This window comes from Coturnix japonica, chromosome 1, assembly GCF_054131305.1.
Source record: "Coturnix japonica strain WE chromosome 1, WE-NBRP24, whole genome shotgun sequence".
Taxonomy (NCBI): Eukaryota; Metazoa; Chordata; class Aves; order Galliformes; family Phasianidae; genus Coturnix; species Coturnix japonica.
Window position 1 is genome coordinate 152120716 of NC_140663.1, and position 15727 is coordinate 152136442.

The window sequence follows — 15727 nt, forward strand, 5'->3', positions numbered from 1 at the left end:
AACCAGTTTAACTGCCTCCAAATGAACAGATTTTTGAAATTACTGGTGAATCACACTGAGATAATCAGACCGCTTGTTTAATTGTTGAAGCTGAATGTGGTCAGTCAGCCAGGTGGCTTTCACCAGCATAGAGACTTAGAATAACTTTACTTGGAAAGGACCCTGGACATCTTCTAGTCCAATCACCTTTCTAGGTGACTTCAAAATTAGATCAGATTGCTCAGGGCTTGGCATCCTTCCCTTAACGAAAAATCAAATCCCTCTTTGGCATGTCTTCTTGTTCCCTCCTAAATCAGGCTCTGGGGACACTACAGGACCAGTGACCTCACCAGTGAAGAACAGACTTCTTGACAGGTCGACAGACAGCAAGACACTGTGTAGGCAGTGATGCAGGACTGGCAGGATCTATTTTATATATGTGATCCTCAGGCACCCATCTGTGATGGCAGATCTGAGCTGCAGGGCAGCTGGATGGCAGGCTCTTTTCCAATACCCTGTATCTGTATTGATGTTCAAGGGTATTTATTGCGTGAGAGAATCACCTGCCTTTTCTCCCTTCCTGCACAGACAATGAATTGCCCTCACAAAACCCTTTTCCCAGCTTTTTGCTCAGGACTGCAGCTAGCACTAACTGTGTGCCTGGCCTGTCATTTTTTATTTCAGTTTCACATACACAGTGGCAGAGGAAAGAAATCTGGGAACTTGCCAAGATCCTCACTTTAAAGGAGCAGCAGCAAGAAAAATTAATGAGGGTGCTAAATAAAAATCAAACATGATATTTCCATATCACTGATCTAGGAAAAACTCCATAGTTTGACTTACCTTTGAGTGTTGCTATACTGGAGACCAGTCAACAACTGCTAACTGAGGATCTAGATCAGATTGCTGACAATGGTTGAGAACATGAAACGAAAACCAGTACTAAATAGAAACTCACATGGAAAGATACTGTCATAGAAAAAATGCATCCTTAGGCTTTTGGGGTATAAGCAGTTCTGTCTAAAGCAACTTGTTTGGCCCTTATTTTAAGTACAGGGCCATCCAGGTTTGTAGGATTTTCTGACTCATTAGCCACAAGAGTGTAGTACACAGAGTTTGAAGAAAGAGCTTTCTCATGAGGTAACATGTTGACTATGGAAAGCCTTCTCCTTGGGAGATCAAAATGCAACTTCCAGGGCTAAAAGCAAACCTTCCTCAAGTCAGCCTTTCTATCGTGGGTTTCTACCCATCTCCCAGACTCCTTTTATACACTTTTAGTTGGGAGTGGAAAGGAAAAAATTCAGCCATTAAACTGCTTAATGGATTTTCTAATCACTTGCATTACTCTGATGATAAGTGCAGGATAAATACTGAGTTTGATGAGATTAGATGGGGTAGACAGATAAAACTGATTAGGTAGACAAAATTATCACTATGTTACAGATATCAAAGGCAGGATTCTTCCCTAATATAACACGCATACCATATTTACCACAAATTCTGTTTGTATTTCTCTCTTGTCTCTTCCAGGGGAAATAAAAGGCCGTAACAATATGCTTTTCCATCATCATTTCAGAATATATTATGTTTGAAAACAATATAAATTTGATTAGAAAAGCATAATATTTCAGTACAGATAAAAGGTGCCCCTGCCTAATGCCTGACCTCTCTGACTTGCTGTGCTGGGGGACATTCAGTGCTCCTTGTTTCATCTGCAGAGGTCTGCAGAAATCACTGCTGGTGGCAAAAAAGAAGGGAAAGCTGCCTGCTAAGCACCCCTGCTTTTCTCTCCATCTCAGCTATGCTGTTTTGTTTGTTTGGTTGGTTCTCCTGATCTGGTCAGAGGGACTATGTTAAAAGTTTTAGGAGGAGAAGAAAAGAAAGATGGGGGGAGAGGGTGAAAAAGGCAATGGAGACAGAAGTGTGACACTGATGAAATGAAAGGGAAGAAGGAAGGCTAAGAGAACAGCACATAGAAAAGGATCAAGAACTCAGGAATGCGCTGTCAGAAAAAATCATAAATAGAGGATGAGAAAGGGAATGTCTCCTCCATCTCTTCTTGCCTCCTTTGTTCTGGGTGCACACATAAGTAAGGGCACACAACAGCATGGGAAATTTTCCAGCAATCATCAGATCTGGTGCTCCAGGATTTTTCCACAGAAAACTGAAACAAAACTTTACTTCGAGTAAGAGAGACAAAGGGTGCGCTGAGCTGCAGAAAATTGGGGAACTGAGATAACAGGACAGTGGCTCTGCCCCAGAATGTCAGTCTGTAAATTTCTGCATTTTTCTATGGCCTCTTTCTTGCTACTGTTATAATGTATTAAATAGATTAATCCCAGTTCCTATTGCATTTGGTGAGCCTTCTCTCAGCTCCTCCACAAGCACTCTGTTGCTGGTGGAGCTGGAGCCTCCTTAGAACAGATGCTGGGATGTGCACTGCCTCTTCTTACTACTGTAAGGTCTGTAGCCTGCCCCCATAAGGTACAGCATCATGGAAGTAATGCATGGATAAACATATAAAAAGGAAGCATGGAAAATGGGAGGAGGGAATGAGGAGGGAGGAAGAAATGGGGTGAAAATAAATAAAAATAAAAGATTTTTTTTTTGAAAATTTAAATAAATTTTCAAAAGACAGGAGAAAAATGCATAAAGAAATGAAGATCTGAAAGAAGCATCAAGACGCAGAAATATTTTAAAGAAATCCATACATAGGTCTTATAAAATTCACAATTTTGTATAGCTATTTGAACTAATATTTAAATCAGTCAGCTTGTTATTTGTATCCCTAGCTCTCTTTTGGGTGGTCAAATGGGGTCTCCTCAAAGTAACTGTACACAAGATGGGTAAGCCTGATTGTGTCAACTGGTATCGATGAAGGAACAGTCTCTATCTCTCATTCATTTGAGTACCATGCATGTAGGTTGAAGGTTTTACATGACACTTGTGGGGCCAAACAAAGACAGAAGGTCTCAGAGGGACAAGATTCAGAAAGAGGGGTGAACTGGTCAGTGGAGACACATCGGCAATAGGATCCAACTTTGAAGGCGGAGGAGGGATCAGTAGGGAAGTCAGTACTTATGTAAAGGACACTGACAGACACTGAAGCCTGATTTTAGAAAGCAAGGCTGCTTTTTTTTCTTTCTTTTTTTTTTTTTTCTTTTTTTCTTCTCCCTGTGAATTATGGTTTTGTGGTCTGATTCTCTGTGGGAAAATAAAAGAGATTCTGGAATTTTACATTTAAAATACTGTGTCACTTGTGATCCTGGGAGACAAAAGGCACAGCTCACAGATGGGTCTCAGAATCTAACCCAGGTGGTTTCATAAATAAAGGCAGACTTTATTCACACTGCTCTTCAAATCTATAAAAATATGCCAATGAAATTGTCAGGCTATCACAGAAATTGGCACTGGAAAACAGCAGCATTCCTGGCCTGGTGCCCTCCTCTTTCTACAACCTGTGAGCAAAACTACATAAACCTGTGTAAATCGAAAATAAGATTGTTCTGTAGTGAATTTCAGGGTCTGTTGCATTGTTGTGGGATGGCAGGAAATTGCTCCTGGGTACTCAACATACAAAACGGCTCACAAGTTTTGGCAGACACAGAGATATGCAGAATTGCCCCTTGCAACTCCAAGCTAGAGCCACTGAGCTCAAAAAAGGACTTCCTGGGATAAAAGCTAAGAAAATAAGCAAACATTACCATCACAAAATACAAATGAGAAGCAAGGAAAATCCATTAAAAAATGTGAAGTACCAGAAAGGTAAATGGCTTTATCAACCATGAACTCCTCTGCAAAACGAATGTGACAAAAATTCTTCTTGCTTTTCCGAATTGCTGTTATATCTCCACACTGCTCAAAGACTTCCTGAATAATTTCCTCTGTTGCGTTTTCTGGTAATCCTCCAACAAACACTGTTTTGCACCCAGGAGGTCTCTCTCTTGTTGAAGGTGGTGGAAGATCTAAGTCAAAACAGAAATCACATTGGAATACAAAATTCGTCTTTTGATCCATTGGTTCTATTCAGTTCAGGGCAGCAACAGTTATTTGACATAGCATGGAGGCAGGAGAGAGGGAGAAGCAAAATAATTGAACAGCACAGAAATTGTCCAAAATTGGCTACTTGAATCTAAACCTTTTCAAGTTTTAGGTGGCTTTTGAGAGCCTAATTCCTGCCACTTTTAGGTTATTCTCCAGGCTAAGGTCTAAAAGGATCTTCTTTTCCCTACATAGTCTCCTGTTTGAAGATACACACACACACACACACACACACACACACATGCACACACACAAAGAAAAAAAGAAAGAAAAAGAAAAGAAAAATAAAAAAGAAAAAATTGGAAAATACTCTATTTCAAAGCTTTTGTACTTTCACCATCTCCTGCTTACACCCACCACTCACTGCACTCATCTGTCTGCCTCAGTTTAAGCCCCCTGAAAAGAAGCCCATGAAGCCAGGAGGGCTGGGCACCCTTCCCTCATTTTAGCATAATTCCATTTATTTCTCAGAGTACAGGACTAGTGCAAACAGCAAAACAAAGCAGTAAACACGATGAAGTGACAACATGATGAAGGCGCTCCGCCGGTTATCTCCTCTGTCTTTGTGCCAGATAATGGAGCAGACGCCAGCGTGCAGGGAGGATAACCTCACTGTTTACAAGTACTTGTGAGATGGAATAGCTAGAAATGTTATTTTTATGTATATACATATATATGGACACTTAAATCAGAAAAGCATTAAACTTTTGAGGGCTGTGTGAAAAATATGCTCTGTCACAACACTTCACCTTGTTCAGATGTAAATTGCTAGAGCACTCATCTAACAGTAATTCTCTGAGCAGGAATTTCTGATTGAAATGAATTAATATATATATATATATTTTTTTTTACCCTTTAACATATTAAAAGGGGCTACAACATTAAAATATCCGTATATACATTCACACATTCAGTTTGATTAAAACATGATCTAGTTACATTGCAAATTCAGACCACTGGACTATTTGCTTAAATTTCTCTTTTGTCTTCATAATGATGGTGAAAGCATCTGGTCTGATTGCTATGAAACTAAATCCCTGGGGCTGGCACAAACAAAATTAGGCTTTTTGGTCTGCCCTCATCGTGGTGGCTCAGTGGGAAGTTTTCCATTCGCACAAAGTCCCAGAATGGGTAGAAGGATGCCTGGTCCTCATAGAGAAACAACTCATCGGCATTCTGCCTCCCCCAAAATAGTAGGAGAGGAATAATAGCTTCCCTTTCTCTGTATCTAGATCACGTGCTGGAGCTGTGCAGAGCCTGGGTATAAAGTGCTCTATTCAGGGCCATCCTTGTTCATCCATGGACAATTCAGGTTGGTTCCATCTCTTGGTGGGCATAAAGAAGATTGGTGCCATATAACCAATACTGAGATGTGGACATCTTCAGAGAGTAATCTAGTTTAGGTTCCCCAGTTACATCTCAAAAGCCAGATGGAAGAGATTTGGGTCAGCACTCCAAACTCCTTGCCTGTGTAGCAAGTTATCACTGCACTAAGGCTTTCCACTAGCTGGACATGGGGAGAGTAACCAGGAAGGGCTCAATGGATGGAAGACTTTAGTTTTCCCTACCCATGGCTCAGAAACATCTGTAGGATGGACTTCTGACTCAAACCTCATCTCAAGAAGTGGTTCTTCACAGTGATGCTATCACCATCTGACACCTGGCCAGACACAGGACAATGAGTGGCCTGTGCAGCAGCTTCAGACACTTTTGGTTTGAACTGACTTATATTTTGTGACACTCTGATGTAAAAGAAGGACAGATTTGTACTACAAGTCGTGTAGTTTTTCAGACTCCGTTAGCCTTAAATAATTCATTTTCCTTTTTGTGCAAGCTGTGTAATTTTTTACATGACCTTGCAGAGATGAGTGAACATGCTTTGAGACTCCTCCATGAGCAGAGCAGAACTTGTAAGGGAACACCATACCTGCCTTACTTTACTTAAAAAACATAGTTTTTTATTAGATAAAAATCTTTCAGGAAATATATTTAGGAAAAAAACATTTTTTTTTAAATCAGGCCCACTTACTTGGGTTTGGAGGGAAGAGTGTGCAGCTTTTGCAGTGAATTATTTCCTTGACTACAGGCACATCTGTTGGTGGTGGTGGTGGCACTAACCCCATGCCTGGTATCATTGGGTTAATCGGAGTGATTCCAGTCATCATGCTAAGGCTTGGATCAAAGCCTGGTACACAGATTGAATCTGTAAATACATAACATAAAATCCTGGCTTTTAAATCTTAAAACTACTTGTTATTATTTTCTTGCATATACAGTTTTTTGTTGTTTCTTTGTTTCTTGGTTGTTTGCTTTTCTTTTTCCCCCAGCATCACTGTTAAAAAAGAAGGCAAAATGAAAAAGGAGAAAGGAAAAAGGAAATATAGGAAAAGGGAAAGTGGAGAGGCAAGGGGAGAGGGAAGGCAGTGGGCCAGAGAAGGAGTGGGAGAGAAGGAGGGAGGTACATTTGCACTGATCCATTCCAATAGAAAAGAAAATACTGTGCATAAAGAAAGAAACGTTACATAATTTACAATATTAACATGACTGAGTGAAACATATCACATTAAGGTGTAAAACCATGCATCACGAATATCTGCTATCATCTGGAATGCAATTTACTATTTCATAATGCCTCTGTGGTGTTTACGTTGCCTTCTGATCAGAGTGTACAAAGAATATCATTTAACATTGATATGCCCTCTCCATCTAATTGTCAGACAGATTTATCACAACACAGGCTTCTGACATGTGACCTTGATTTACAAACACCATGGAGAAATACCGATTTTCAGCTGTTTTATACAAGTGTAGTTATCCAAGACTTCTAACCTCTTCATCCAGGAATATAAACTTTCAGCTGCATAGAATGGGGCATTTCTGAACCTTGGAATTAATTCCTTCTTGTCCTTTTATTTAATCGGATTAGTAGATTCTCTTCAACACACATATCACTAAAATGCACCACTGTAGCATCATAAAGTAAAATGCGTATTTGGCAAATACTACTCTTTCTCCTTCCTGATCTCTTTGCCAAGACTTCATACATACTATTTAAAGCTGAAATATTTACAGGGGAGCACCAGTGCTGTAATACCAAGACTTGTAATAAGCAGATGTTTTAGATGAACTGAGAGCCAACTTCTGAAATTTGCTTTTTTCTAAAACAAGGCTTTGGGTTTCTGGAGGCATAATGAATAAAATATTTTGAGAGACCAATCTCTTTGTTGGCACAACACTGCTGCTATTTGGTTTCATCAATTATTTAAAAGAAGAGACTTACTTTGGTGTTCTACAGGTTTTCTGCTGAGTTTTCTGGCTAGCAACTGGAAAGTATTTAATGATACATGTAAACACGGGGTTTGGTAGCTTGGGAGCTTGTTTGTTTTGAAGAAGCAAAGAGGGAAACAACTCCTTCCCCAGGATTTTTTTTTTATCTTTAGGAAACTTGAGCTACATTTTGCTACAAGGCAGCATGATCAACTGATGTAACCAGAGAGGCCTGCTTCTTCATCCTAAATCTGCTGTTGAAAAGCAACGTGGCCTTGATTCAGCCTGATGACCTTTCCCTATCTTAATTTCCATATGTACAAAACAAATACTGTAATATTAACTTACTGATGAGAATTTGTTCACATTTTTTGCTAGCACTTTGTAGGGATAAAGCACTCTGTGGGAGCTGAAAATCAGCATTCTTATTTCCGTGAAGCATCCATACGCATCTTTGGTGGGAACAACAGCTGAGGACTTACAACATCTACTCCAGTAGAGCTTGTACCTGTCTCAGCCACATGCCCCCACTCTCCATATGCTCGCTGACTGTCAGCCTTCATCACTTTCAGCTGGCTCAGTACAAAAGCACTCCAAGTGCACAGCCAGCAAGGATTTGCTTGAGGCTTATTGAAGACTGTATTAATGAAAACTCATGATATTACATTACTTTTTTAATAAGTGGGCTTATGAAAAAGGATTTGCTTTGGGTGCGGTGCTTCTTTTCAATACTGATGTATATGCATTGCTTTTCAGATTAGGCTTTGAAACTCAGAACCTGCCATTCATTCCTTGGGATGCAGTATTGGCCATATTAAATATTCATGGCTAGTGAACACTGAGAAAGAAAGTCAGAGGTGAAAGGGTACAACACAATTCAAAGAAGTCCCTAGGACATGCTTATTTGCTAAATCTCATCTTTTAAAAGCTATATTTTCAACAGTCACAATAGGCCACACTCTCTTTCTGTAGGTGTGGTCTGCTGAGTTCTCCATGTACTGTGCCATATTGATCCTCTCGTAGCATCTAGGAAATGCAGGAGATGCCTTGTCCATCCCTCCAGACAAATGCATCTACAGTCACAGCCAGGCATGAAATTGCATATTAAATCAAATACTCCTAACTGAGCTACAGCATTATGAGATAAGAATGGAACATGTGGAGTAGATGAAACAAGATGTAGAGAAAGCCAAGTTCTTCCCATACTGTATGCATCTTTCAAGTCCCATGTGAAAGCCAAGGAGAAACAGCCTCATCTCATGACTGTTATCACAGGCTGCATTTAACCATTGATTTTTTCTCTGTGGAGCAGTTATTATATGTGTTTCAGTTCCTCTACAAGATCAGTAACTGAAACAACAGCAAACTACTCACAATGCAGACAACCAAATCAAAGGCAGTACGATTCAAAAGGTACAGTTTTCAGAGTATTCAAATGACAGTGGTACATACAGAGAAAAAACAAATCTAAGGGAGATGGCAACAAGGACATCTGAGTCCACAAATGCAGCTACCATGGCTTCAAAAGGGAGATGAGAGGGAGACAATTTAGATTGAACATCAATCAGAGCAGGTGTCCTAGTGGACAACAGGTTGACTGTGAGCCAGCAGTGTGCCCTTGTGGCCAAGAATATCAATGTTATCCTGGGTGCATTAAATGAACACAGCCAGGAGGCCAAGGGAGGTGATGCTCTCTCTTTACTCTGTCCCAATGAGGCCATGAAGAATACTGCGTCCAGTTCTGGACTCCCCAATTCAAAAAAGACAGGGATAATCTGGGGAGAGTCCAGCAGAGGGCCATAGAGATGATAAGGGGCTTGGAGTATCTCCCATGTGGGGAAAGGCTGAAAGACATGGGATTGCTCAGACAGTTTTTTAACCAGGTGCAGGCTTTCCTTCTTTGTGATCTTGAATTCGTTGCCTCATTTTTCCAATGAAATGCTTTCATATATTACATGAGCAATGAGAGGATGCACGAGTACCATCCGTAAAGCATTCTGGAAATGAAATATAACTGCTTCAGTAGAGAAAGCTATTACTGTGTACTGTGGTGATGGAAAATTCAGTTGGGTTTCTGAACATGGAGGATCTTGTTCAGAACCTCGAATAAATTGTTGGTGTTTGCCTCTACAGAGAAGCTGATGCATGCCCCACCTGCACAGCGTTGACAAGCCATGGAGAAAGTCTATAGATGATACAACCAAAGGAAATACCAGTCTGGGCTCTGAGGTGCAGAGAAAAGAGAACAAATAAAGTCATTTGAAAGGAAAGCCAATAAGTTTGTGACATTTCTGAGAGGATCCAGAAAAAAAACAAGTTTATCTGTATTAATGTTGCAGAGTGGTGCATTAAGAGAAGTTGGATAGATAGTTCGAGTCTAGGAACAGGAGACTATCATCCATCAGTGCTACCAGAGCAGTCTGCTTCATGTCCTGGCATAATGCCCATTTGGAGAATAACCAGTGCTCTTCTGTTGAATGTCCTGGTGAGTTTGTTAGTTTTCAGAAAGTAAGATAATGAAAGTTTTTCAGAAAAAAAATAAATAAAGAAAAAAATAAAGTGAATCAACCCAGCTCACGTAAGTTTTGCTCTCAGTTGTATATGAATATATGATTATTAAGGTATTTTAGACATAACAGTGCTACACTGAACACAGATCAGTATACTACGTAGATATGCTACATATCTGAAGATTAAAAATGTAATATTTCATGCTTTCACTGATCGTAGCTAATTTTTAAAGGCTATGTACATAAGCTTATGCAGATATTTAAAAGTTTATGATCTATTGGAATTATAAAAACTAACTTGGCAGAAGATGGAGAGTTTACATTTGCAAAATGTTAAGAAATAATTACTAAATTAATTCCTAAATGAAATAATTAAAATGGAAAGCAATCAGAGATGTGAAGCACTCTAAGAATGGCAAAGATCAAGTTCGAGCTCCTGTGAATATTCTACATAAGACCTGAATGCTCAAATTCATATTACAGAAAATTTGAAAGCATTTAACACTAATAATTTGCCTCAATTTGGCAGGACAAGGGTTAATTTCTATTAGGAGATTGGCATAGTAGAACAGAATGAAACCTTTGAAGAACAAGTATCTAGAATTGGCGGTCAGAGAGGTAAAAAGAAAAATCTGCCAGAACACTTGATGTGATTTTACAGCTCCTTTCTCTTTCAAATAGAATAATAGAAGAAAAAAAAAAAATTCTCATGAAATGTTTGGGTCTAGAAAAAGTAGAATACAATAAAATTCCATTAACAATAAACATTTCTTAACACAGTACATAGTGTAAAACAACTTCTTGTATTAGTTTGCATTCTGGGATGTTAAGAGTAAGTTTGTCCATAAAAATACCAACAGTCTTGGAAAACCACCCTCATTTCCTTCTTTGGTAACATGTGCTGCCCGAATGACCTTCTGGTTTTGCCACAGTATTGCTCTGCACAAATAACAGGGATGTATACTTCTTCCAACTGTGCTTTTGGGGATTCCACTTCATCACCAGTACTAAATTACCATCCCACTTCCGCCAGCCCCTACCACAAGTTATTTATCTGTTCAGTATTATTTTTTAAGTGTATAATCCCTTATTTGATTCTCAGCATTAGCCCTGGGACACTTCATTTCACAGAATCACAGAATCATAGAACTGCAGCAGTTGGAAGAGATCTCAAGAGATCATCGAGTCCAACCCCGGTCTTAAAGCAAGTGCCCTACAGTAGGTCACACAGGTAGGTATCCAGACAGGTATTGAAGATCTCCATAGAAGGAGACTCTGTGGGCAGCCTGTTCCTTTTGTCTGCCACTGCCAATGGTTTCTGTGGCATATTTGGGTAGTGCCAAGCTGTATTTCTTTTGGATGCATAAAAACACTTGTGTGTGCAAACACAGATTTGGTTGTGTGTCCACACACACATGCACACGAGGTTTCCACCTTAGATACGAGCAGCCCAACAGGGGCCACAGTGCTTGGACATGCTACTCTGACACCCCAGTGAAGACAGCATGAATGCACAACAGCAAACCAAAATAACTAACACTGACAGGTCTCCATGGCTTAAGAGTGACAATTTTACACCTTGGAAAAAGCAGTCTATTTTTTTCCTGGTGTTGAAAGATTTTAAAAAATGATCTGGTTCCAGGAATGGAGTTGCCTGCCAACACGTACTGCAAAGATTAGGATAGTCCAGGCAGCAGCTGGTAATAAATGTTGTGAGATGCTTGTTACAATTTGGTTTCTGCAGAGAAAATAGAAAACTTTCTAGAGTCTTGACTGTGTACTCCAGGAACACCATTGCTGAGTATTTGGAGACTATAGAGTTGATTTCTAATAGCTTTAAGTTTTCCTGATAAAGTACAAATCTAATACTCTTGGCCTCTCTTAGAACAAAACTGTATTATCAGTGGGACCGTGTTTTACCTGGCAGTAACAGAGAAGGACTGTTTTTTCTCTGTAAAAAGAGGAACCTTATCAGAACAAGAAAAATGTTGTTATTCTTGTGTTTTTATCTAAAATTCTTCCTTAAAACTCTTTATGGCCTGCCAGTGTCTTTATCCTTATGTCAGCTTCCTTTTTTCTTTATTAGCAACTGCAAATTACTATCCAGCTGCAAGCTAAAGATCAAGGCAGTATTACTGTCTTCTTGGATATTCAAATCTTACCATCTTCTGTGCTTCAAGAAGCTTTTGATGGATCTGACTCATTTCCTCAGTTTCATGAAGCTTTTCTCAATGTGATAAGAAAAAAGTGGGAGTGTCAGTAGCTCAACAGGTTCTTGGTATCCCAAGGACATGCACCAGTTTAAATGGGTGTTGATCAAGGCTTTCACAATCATGTCCAAGATCCTCCAGAACATTCCTTTTCTAGTTCAGACATCATTAAACATCTAAGCTTCTCTGTTTCTGATATAGATGCTAGATTATCCAGAGACATTCCATTAAAATTGGGGAAGGAGTTTGATAGCTCTTCCATTTTAGCAGCATAACCACTACTAAGGACAGTAGCAGATGCCCAGGGAATTAGAATAAGAAATAGGCAGGAAAAAAGCAAGCTATTTTTAACTCCTGTACTCTTAGTGTTTACTCACAGTCAGTGCTCAAGATCACAACTGAACCATCCTTTCTATCAGGGACGTACCCCACATGATCTGATTTATCCCTTTCCACTAAACCCTACAGTACACTTATTTATACATGTATTTTAAATTCATTCAAACCTATTTGTATCCCTGGCTTTCAGAGCCCTGATACTATGGTAGTAACTGAGGAAGGGAGGAAACATCCTCCCTTTGCTTTGCTTAAAGGTTTTTGGCAGTTCCAGGCACGTCTTCTACTTTGTTCATCTTGAGAAATCATGAATAGTTGTTCCTTATTTACCTTACCCACAAGATTACAGATTTTATTTCAGCTTTTATATTTTGCCATCTGTTTGGCATGCAATCTTTGTAAATCTGCTACAAAGTAATACAGAGATAGAACCTCTGTCTGTGGCCCCTTTTAAAAAATACTCAGGTTAACCTGAGTTAGGTTAGAGATGCCATGGGCAGAGATGCCATTCTAGGCATTCACGTCTCCTTGAATTTTTTGAATAACTACATTGTAGAATCATAGAATCACCAGGATTGGAAAAGACCTCTAAGATCATCCAGTCCAACCATCCACCTACTGCCAATATTTCCCCACAAAACCAAGTCCCTCAGTACAACATCCAAATGTTTCTTGTATGCCTCCATGGACGGTGACTCCACCACCTCCTTGGGCAGCCTGTTCCAAATATTAAAGAAATGAGCAGATGCCCTTAAATAAACTCTGCGTGAACCCGACTGATCAAGCAACCTCTGGGTAAAGCAGTTCTGCAGCAATTGGAGTAAGACACATATAAGCAATGCATGTGTGTATAGGTATGTGTGTATTTGGAAGAAGAGACAGGAGTGAATGTAGGGGGAGCAGAAAATCATGTCCTTGACTTCTAGCTGTCTCACCCGGCCAGGGGATCCATGCTAACATCATTTAGCAAGCACTGTATTTTGTGAAACAGAACCTGGATTGTAGTAAAGGCAAATCACTAAGGTAATTTTGGCGAAAACGGTGGTGTGGGGGAATCCAGATGAATATTTCTCATTAATAATCAACCAAGGAATAATTTGCATGAACTTTACAGTGCCTGCCAGACCCAATCCATAAACAAAGCCCTCAAAGAATCATTAAAACACTTGCTACTTGAAAAATACTTGTATGAGACATATATCACTGACAAAGCTTTAGGGCTGCATTATTGCACTTTTGCTATTTTGAAGTGACTGCACAAAGGAATACTTTACAGTGCACAATCCAGAAACTTTAGATGCTGCTCCTCAGAGCTGGCTGTGCTATAGCTGAGAACAGTAAAAGCAAGTCTGAGCTCCCTTGATTCCTGCCCACTAAATCACATAGCAAGCACTATATTTAGAGTAATATACATGAAAAGACTAAATTAAAGAAAACCACCTTCTCTTTTTACAAGCAAATCATGGGGTGAATCACGCCTGGTTTGTCCTTTATCACCACAGTGCTTGGCACACCAGGACCCCAATCTTGTTTAGAGCATCTAATGCAATGCAAATAATAGGTAAGAATGGCAAATAATAACACAACAAAATATAACCACAATAGATGCCACCCTTCTCCTAAGATAAAACTGCAGCACTGTCATGTAAAGAAAGCGTCGCTGTAATGCTATTTCTATTGCTATTTTTGCTCATACGGTGCCATCAGTGCCATTCTGACCTCAGCGGGGCCTTGGACCCTATCTGCCAATGGTGAAACTATTTAGTTCCCCTTAGAGCAGCTCTGCAAAGATGTACCTGACAGACAAGCATAAAAATAAGATGGAAAACTCAGGACTGGATGTTGAGGGAGTGCAATGGTTTGTTAGTTTTTTCTTGTAACTGACAGGCATGTTAGTAAGAAATCTGGAAAAAAAAAAAAAAAAAAAAAAGAAAGAGAGAGAAAAAACAAAGGACTAATTTTAGCCTACATCCACAACTAGCTGCTTTTTCATGGATAAAACTCCATTCTCATTGTAGTGGAAACCTGTAGAGGCGAAAAAAGTAGGGAGAAAAAGGGAAGGAGAAAAATAGTAAAGATGGAAGAAGAGAAGAATCAAAATAAATGTAGGGAAGGAGATGAAAGAGAAGGAAAAATCAATAGAGAACAGTATCATCTTGAACCTCGGTGGCATAGGTGTGTACTCTATCCACATGCTGCTTTAACCACTGTCAGCATTTTGAAGGCTTTATGAATATATAGAACTTTACAATGTCCAGAATAATGACCTTCTCAAAGTCTCCACTGCTTAAGAGTTACTCCAAGCAGTAAGAACAATAGCAGTATTTCTTTATTTCTTGATTTTTAAAAGTCTTTGTGAACTCACTATGTGCTACTTGGGGATTCCCACTCTAGTTTTGCACCTCTTCATTCCAGTTCTATACTTTTGGCTTCATTATGTTGGGTCTGTCAGTAAGGATAGCTTTAGTCAAAGGAAACAGTTTCCCCAAACTCCCTCCTGTGGAAGTTGTTCAATCTGCTTGCTCAGTGAACCTCTTCCTGTAAGGTTAAACTTTGTCATGTTCCTTCAAAATGACATCACTTTTCCCCCTAGAGCTCTAGCAGATGAGAAAAGAAATACATAAAACATGACTATATGGCGCTTAATGGATTTTTGTTTGCTATTTAGGAAAGCATTGTGTTACAGACATTCAGGAAGCGTTTCTATGGGAGGTAAAGAAGAAAGGAGATGTAAATAAGCACTGGAAGAAGTTGAAGAAACTGGAGAATTTTCAATTCTCAAGCCAGATTAACACTGTTGGATATAAGGAAAAAATTTTTTTACAGCGAGAGTGGTGAGGGACTAGGACAGGTTGTCCAGAAATGTGATTGATGCCTCAACCCTGAAGGCATTCAAGGCCAGTCTGGATCAGGCCCCGGCAACCTGATGTAGCTGTGGTGTCCCTGTTCACTGCAGGGGAGCTGGACTAGATGGCCTTCAGAGATTCCTTCCAACTCTAAGGAATCTATGATTCTATGACTATATTTCAATGACAAATGAAAAATAAAAGTCTCCAAAGTGTAAAAATACCATCATATTAACATGACCTCAGAGAAAATGAGAAAAAAATGTTATGCAGACATACCGTTGGACCTCCCTTAGCTGAAAACAAAAGGCCTCTTTTTCTCATAAAATATAAAACATGCTCTAGTTATTAAACTGGAGTTACTGTGTGGATTTTTGAATCTTTGGAAGGCATACGAACACTGTCCTTATATTTCCAGGTCACAGAAGTGACAAAAGCTTTGCTAATTCTTAAAGAAGCTCTGCAGTCCAGGAATGTATACCACTTGCATGAGCAAATTCTCACTGGTTCTCACAGAAACACATGAAAAACTGTTCTG

The 15727-nt window shown here is 39.5% G+C and overlaps 1 protein-coding gene across 14 annotated transcripts in view; it reads right to left on the reverse strand.

The window, feature by feature from the left end:
* The window catches only part of ENOX1 (ecto-NOX disulfide-thiol exchanger 1), a 365975-nt gene that overhangs the window by 96066 nt on the left and 254182 nt on the right, over positions 1 to 15727 (reverse strand). For all 14 annotated transcript variants that reach the window (XR_014948654.1, XR_014948652.1, XR_014948653.1 and 11 more), the window contains 2 exons: positions 6050 to 6223; positions 3738 to 3944 (listed from right to left, as the gene is read on the reverse strand). Coding sequence is in view for 10 of the 14 variants with exons in the window: in XM_085554466.1 (XP_085410592.1) it covers positions 3738 to 3944; positions 6050 to 6223 (381 nt within the window). In the remaining 4 variants the exon portion in view is untranslated. The remainder of the gene's footprint in view (positions 1 to 3737; positions 3945 to 6049; positions 6224 to 15727) is intronic.